At 37.7% G+C, this 7,083-nt stretch overlaps 1 protein-coding gene across 1 annotated transcript; it reads left to right on the forward strand.

Annotated features, from left to right (window-relative positions):
* Positions 1-259: 259 nt before the first annotated feature.
* LOC112198098 (E3 ubiquitin-protein ligase XBAT32) lies at positions 260-6,441 on the forward strand. The gene is made up of 10 exons (XM_024339148.2): positions 260-1,371; positions 1,478-1,537; positions 1,673-1,744; positions 1,835-2,010; positions 2,094-2,254; positions 2,684-2,742; positions 2,836-2,882; positions 3,515-3,664; positions 4,175-4,266; positions 5,664-6,441. The coding sequence occupies exons 1-10, from the start codon at positions 1,177-1,179 to the stop codon at positions 6,167-6,169; spliced, it is 1,518 nt and encodes a 505-aa protein (XP_024194916.1). The 5' UTR covers positions 260-1,176; the 3' UTR covers positions 6,170-6,441.
* Positions 6,442-7,083: the final 642 nt, after the last annotated feature.

The raw sequence follows: 7,083 nt of genomic DNA on the forward strand, positions 1-7,083 counted from the left end.
AAGATCAGAGACTTTTTAACTCGTTTTGAATAAGTGAGCGACAATGTATTAACCTCTGTATTAATGATAAATGATAGTGCCAATTTTGAGATCAACACAATCTCTCTTTCTTGTCAAAAGAAAAAGAAAAAGAAAAAAAAGACAAAATAATGTGGATGAGCCAAGTCAGCCGACGTGCGTGGACTAGGTAAAATTTCTCCGGGAAGTAAAAATGGAGGGAGAGACAGGGATGCGAAAAGAACAAGCCAACTACTAGGTTGACTGCCTAATAATATCCCATCATGGAGACACGCTATTCTTGCAGGCATCCTCTCCTCCTCCTCCTATTGTTGGTTGATATTAAGGAAGGAGTTGCAAATAAATCACCCCCTTTATCCCTTTTAGAGTTTCTTTTCCTCTTTTGATGCCAAAAATTCCTACCTTATTCCAATCCATCCATTCATTCCTTCCTTTTGCCTACACCCATTATAGTATGATCTATCTGTGGTCTTTTTCCTTTAGAAGATGATCAAGAAACCCCAAAAGAAGGGGATATGCCATCTGGGTTTTGAAGGTTTTGATCCTTTATGGCATATCTGAAAACTGGGGATTGATTCAATTCGCATGTAGGCATTGAAGGTTTTGATTTTTGGGGAAGAATTGGGTATTGTCTGTATTGGAAGCCTTGATTCTGGGAGGAATGTCTGGTAGTGCTAGTGCCCAAGTGGGTTTGAAATGTTATGATTCTCTGGGGACAATGGGTGTGACGAAATGGGATTTTGTTTGATAGAGTTTTGACGCTTCTTGTGTGTTTTATTTGGTTTTCTTGAAGTTCACGGAAAAAATGTTTTAACATTCAATTTTTAAACAAATTTTTTATTGGCAGTTAGATAGTGGTTTGTTCTTCTTTTGCTCTGATAAAAAGGTTTATGTGCAGAAGAAGAACAAGTCTCACTCACTCCCTGTCCCATTGGAATAACACATAGGGATTCTTACCGTTACAACCAATTTCCTTTTCAGAAACCGTTGTGGGTAGTTGTTTCTGCTTTGGTAAAGGGAACCAACGACCTTTATTTTCATGTATATACAACTTCATCTCCCAAGGTCTTTTATCTCTATGTAAGGGTCGTCTTGCATTTGAGGAAAATCAGGTTTAGTTTGTACTGATTGTAGTATTCTCTCAATTTTGGGGTGGGCATGAAATTTCTAAGCGTTATGGGAAACTCTTTCGGATGCTCAGCATCTGGGGAGCGGTTAGTTTCAGCAGCAAGAGATGGAGATCTTCAAGAGGCCAAGGCCTTGTTGGAATGTAATCCTCGTCTAGCAAGGTACTCCACTTTTGGTGTTCGGAATTCTCCACTCCATTATTCTGCAGCTCAGGGCCACCATGAGGTATATATGTTTATCAAATGCCAGTTTCAGAGATTGATCTCCTTGTGTTTTACATACTTTTGCTTATCTGGTTTTGATGTGATTGTTTTTTGTTTGGCATCCTTAGATAGTTTCACTCTTGCTTGAGTCTGGAGTTGATATTAATCTCAGGAATTATCGTGGTCAGGTAATTTTAGAAGTGAAACTCTTGGCATTTTTTCAATTAATATGGGCGTTTACCTCGTCAAAATTGCTTTCTTATGGTTTAGAAACAAGCTTTCCATCAACACATTTATACTGTGCTTTAAATCTTGATGTACAGACTGCTTTGATGCAAGCTTGCCAACATGGTCATTGGGAGGTTGTTCTGACCCTGATTCTGTTTAAAGCCACCGTAAGATTGTATACTCATAAGCCATTTTTCCAGTAGTCCTGAAACAATAATGTGGTTAAGAAATGTGACATTTTTGAAAACTGGATTTAGATTCACAGAGCAGATTATCTGAATGGGGGTACTGCACTCCACTTTGCTGCTTTGAATGGTCATACTCGGTGCATCAGAATCCTCCTTGCTGATTACATTCCCAGCTCTCCGGATTTTTGGAGTATGTTAAGGAATGAATTAGAGAATGAAGAACCAATTACAGAGTTTGATCATGAGTAATTCAACATCCATTTCTTTTTTCACCCTCCTTGTATTTTCCAATACTCTTAATTAATTTATTTTCCTTCCCCATTTCCAGTGTTTTGGGTCAGATAATTAATAGGCCTGCTGATGGAGGAATCACTGCTCTGCATATGGCAGCACTAAATGGTCATCTTGAAACTGTACAACTACTTTTGGATTTGGGGGCTTCTGTTTTTGCAATTACTGTGGAAGATGGAGCTACAATTGATTTAATAGGTAACAAATTTAATTCATCTTCTTCTTTTTTTTCCAGCAAATAGCACTGTCCAATTATGATTCAGATAATTGAAAATCTCGTATGGTTTAACTTTAATTTATTACTTGCCTTGGTAAATCAATTGAGTTGTATTAGAATATTGGAATTAGATCAGGCATATTAAGTAGTATACCATAGATTCAATATTTATTCCAAGCCTTCTGGGAACCTTTTTAAGTGTGATTCCTTTTGTGCTCTGGTATAGAAAGAGAGCACAGTCATAGATTCATAGTGGTGCATTTCTAAATTACTTATGAAGACATTTTTTTAATTATTTTTATGTAGTTCCATGTGATGTCGTTGATTATCATCATGAAAGGTTAAGACTCCCATCATTCCCCGATGATTTTGCAGTTACATCTCCAATAACTGATCACTTTAATTTGCAGGGGCTGGAAGCACAGCCCTACATTATGCTGCATGTGGAGGAAATGCCCAGTGTTGTCAAGTATGCTCTTAGTTTTATTAAAGATATGCTCTAAAATGCTACAACCTTACAGGCATCATGATGATTGTTACTAATGTTTGATGCTGTGGTCAGATTTTGATTTCCAGGGGTGCCAGTCTGAAAGCTGAAAATGCAAACCGGTATATGTTTCGAACTCCTTCAGTTTTGATTTATTTGGAAAGCTACTGTAACTTTCACTTTCCAGAGCTCTTTAAATAATACTTTGACCTATTTTACATGGATTCCAGAGCGTTGGTATTGCTACATGTCCCCAAATTCATTTGTTTAGTGTGGATACTATTGTCTGCCTTAGAAGGTCCTGGGTTTGGATCTTCCAACCCCCGATTATGCATATATTTGTTGATATGTGGGGTGAGGGTGGGGTTGCACCTGTATCTTTCTGTGTCTCCATTCACCTGTCTGCTTGTCTTATAAGCTCTGATTAAGCAATGTTGAGCCTGTAAATGTCAACTAAATCAACAATTAGATAGATGCACAGTGTAAAATGTCTAATCATGGGGCAGTAAAGTTTGGATGTTAGTTCAATGATCTATTGTATCTTTTCCTTGACATAATGAGTTTGGTACGTTTTTATCTGCAGTTCCTTAAGAGATTAGTTGTATACCCCTTATATACTAGGTTGTATTACTGGCTCTAGTTCTACTGAGATACTTGAACCTTTTGGTTAAGCCTCAATTTTTTGTCTGTTTATTCTTTCTTTATTCACTATCAGTTCTTAACTGAGCCGGTTGATTTTGTTATTTGTTCAAAGATGGACGCCCTTGATGGTGGCTCGTTCATGGCATAGAGATTGGCTTGAGGAAGTCCTTAGCTCGGAGCAAGAAGGCCAGTCACAGATACTTCCTAGTCTTCCTTCGCCATACCTATCCCTTCCCCTAATGAGCATTGTGAAGATTGCTAGGCAAGTACATTGTGTTAATTCTGTTGCTAATACTACACTATAGAATTATTTGTAATATCTAAACTCATTCCACTCAAGAATTCTGTAACTCTGATTGTCTCAAATCAATAGATCAGGTCAGAAATAAACAAACAGCCGAAGCTATATTAACATGAGCTCTTAGATCAAATTATTCTTCTTGGTGCATGAACCTGTCATTTTGACATGTTTTTACTCCATGTGAATAACTTTCAGTTGTAAATATCTCTTTATAAGTCACTTATTTTTGTGATAGATTTTGATACAAGCAAGTTTGACAAACTGTATGGCTCAGAAAACATGTATTTGTTGGTAATGCAGAAAATAGTTTTTCCTGTCAAATAAACTCTTTTGTTTTGGTCATATTTTCAATAGAATAAGGCTTTTCCCTACACTCTTTTTCTCTTGAAACCTCTTATAACAAATTTGGCATTAACCAATTTGGGTTTGTATACTTTAACCTTATAACTCTAGTATTGGTGCCATTTCCAGAGAATGTGGATGGAGGAACAATGATTCTTTACCTGCATGCGAAGATCCATGCGTTGTCTGTTTGGAAAGACAGTGCACCGTGGCTGCAGAAGGTAAATTTTTCTTAGAAGATTGTCAACACAACTATCCATCTCTGTCTAAACTTCGTGATATGTATTTGTATACAAATTAGACAAGTTTTAAGAGTGCTGAAGTTGACTGGTTTTGGGGTTGCATCTCAATCTTTGCATTCAAAGATTGTTTTTGAAAGAGAATAAATAAATGTGTACTGGTGGAGAAGAGAATGAATGATGTTTATCCAGCATTCTTAATGCCCGTTTAGCAAATGCAAATACATACTTGCATTGTGAGGGCTCCAATTAAGTACTGGTGATGCAGGTAGAAGTGGAGGTAATAGTATAGCATTAGTCTAGCTTGGAGGCAAATGCATTTACTGAATGCTCTATATTTGGTTAAGTGCAGTGGTCAGTTCCCATGTTAAGGCTTTTGAACATAATAAGTGGCTTCACCTACAGTAGGAATTTTAATGTTAAATCTTATCATGTAAAAGGAAGCATTTTTCCACTTTAACTGGACAAGTATTGTTATAGCTGTAGCTTCAGTGCTCATGTTCTTTCTCCTGTTATTCATGGATGGCTTCTTTAGGTATGATTGTGATTATGAATGAACCGGCATTGCATATGCAAATTGAGCTGTGTTTGATGGGAATAGAACTTCCAGATCTTATCTTAGTTTAGTTTGGTCATTGTTCTATGGTGCCCTACATGAGGTAGTATTATTGAATTGCAGTTTCTGTGTTCTCAAGTTGAGTCATCTTCACTGGAAGAAGTAGTTGGGCCTCTAAAGGTTTGGAGCTGCTAATTAATGGGTGTTTTCTTTAGATTGTTTTTCAGTTGGACATTCCATTTCCATGGCTCTATGTTGACGTTTCTTTCAAAAGTGAGATGACTTCAAATTTAAGAAGGCAGCCCTTCCTTTTGTTCCTTGTTTAGGATCATTTGTATGCTTAATGTACTTGATTTTGGCCATTAAAATTTCCTTTGAAGCCTCTTACATCTACAGAGAATACTGATGGTGAGTTAAGGTGCAGTTTGGTGCTGATAATTATTAGAGGGCAGCATTTTTGAGGTGGTGTAACTTGCAGTTGGAATCTAGATGAAGTAAAATGTATTGGGTACATTAGTTTGATATCACAAGGGTAACTTTGAAAATGGAAAAGACGTTTGAAACGATGAGCAACTCTGAGAACATGAAGCTACCACATGAATGATTTCCAGACGGAAATAAACTGAACTAATAACAGCCTTGAGTTGAGCAAACTTGTTATTATAGATAGATAATTTCCTGTTTTTGAAACTTCACAGTTAAGTGCTCACTAGGTAACACATAGTTTCCTTAGAATGATTTGTTCTTGTGCTCCATTGCCACATAGTTCTGTTATGCATAAATTTGTCTGTTTCCAAGGACATTAACAGATTTCATGGTGCAGGTTGTGATCATGAGTTCTGCATAAGTTGTGCCCTGTACCTTTGTTCGACAAACTGCAGCACGGTTGTGGCGCGTGGTCCCTTGGGATCAATTGCATGTCCTCTCTGCCGGAATGGCATAGTTTCATTTGCGAAGCTTCTAAAAACAAGACCAATGGTGAAGGGGATGGCAAAAACTAGTTTATCCCTATCATTTTGCCGCTGTTCTACCGAGGAACCAGAGACAACCTCCTCAATAACCACCCCTTTATGCAAGCCCAGTTTTCGTTCCTCTCGGAAATGTTCGCTGGGATATTTCCGGTCCCAGAGCTTCCAGAAGTTCCCATCTATCAAACTCAACTATGGCCTTTGCATGGGAGGAGTTTCAAACATTACACCTTGTTTGGTTCCGTGCTCTGCTCGTAGATGTTTGAGATCAGGCTTTAGACGAACAACTTCTCAGCCTGAGGGCAGAAGGTCATGGCTGTCTGCACTCAATCAACAAGCAATGACTAGCAGCGGATGCTGAATAACATTGTTTTCTTCTTATTTGCATTTTTTTTTTCCTTCTTATTTGTATTTTTTTTTTCTTCTGGACTCTCGAGTTCTTTTAAACGCATTTCCATCTCAGTTTTGGCCATGGTGTGACTCAAATCATTTGCTACTGCGGTGATAATTGGATGGAGCAAAGCTGTAAATATATATTCATTCAAAAGAAATCTGTACCAAGAAGGAAAAAAAATCTTCAGTGAATTCACTGATAAACTCCCAGTTTTGGCCAATAAAATTGTTTGTACATTATATTTTGAACAGAAGAATTGGGAATCTAGCTTACAAACATTTCACTCAATTTCAAAAAAAAAAAAGAGACATTTAACTCATCCTACATAAATAATTCGAGTCTGGTGGATACAAAGCATGAAATATTGTCCCAATCTCTGGTCATGCGGTACAACAAACATTCCCAGGAACTACTGTCTGCTGGTCTTTTTGCTCCACCGATTATTACACATTACATGAGGGTACATACATAAATTCCATATCAAACAAACTCAAGAAACACCTGAACTTCTATTCAAGCCAATGTTACAGCAGTATATTACATTCCTTGAGATGATGCACTCATGCACATGCATCATATCCAAATATTGAACAAAAAATGGTGCAGCTGGAGTACAGTACATAAAGCTCAAGAGGGATAGACAAGGATGGTTAAGAACGGTGTAGAGGGAGGTTAGAGAGGCTGTGGACCGACTGAAAAGTCTTGCAAGGTCAAGAAAGAGGGACGAGAAGAAAGCTACAGACAATTGACAGAAGGAGAGATGAAAATGCAAGGGGAAATGGTGAGCGGATTCGCAAAGAAGGAACCATAGAGGAGGAGAAGTAAAACGTCTCGGAGGAAATGCAAAATGCAAAACCAAACAACAGAGAAAAGAAAGAAAC

Source organism: Rosa chinensis, chromosome 4 (genome assembly GCF_002994745.2).
Source record: "Rosa chinensis cultivar Old Blush chromosome 4, RchiOBHm-V2, whole genome shotgun sequence".
Lineage (NCBI taxonomy): Eukaryota > Viridiplantae > Streptophyta > Magnoliopsida > Rosales > Rosaceae > Rosa > Rosa chinensis.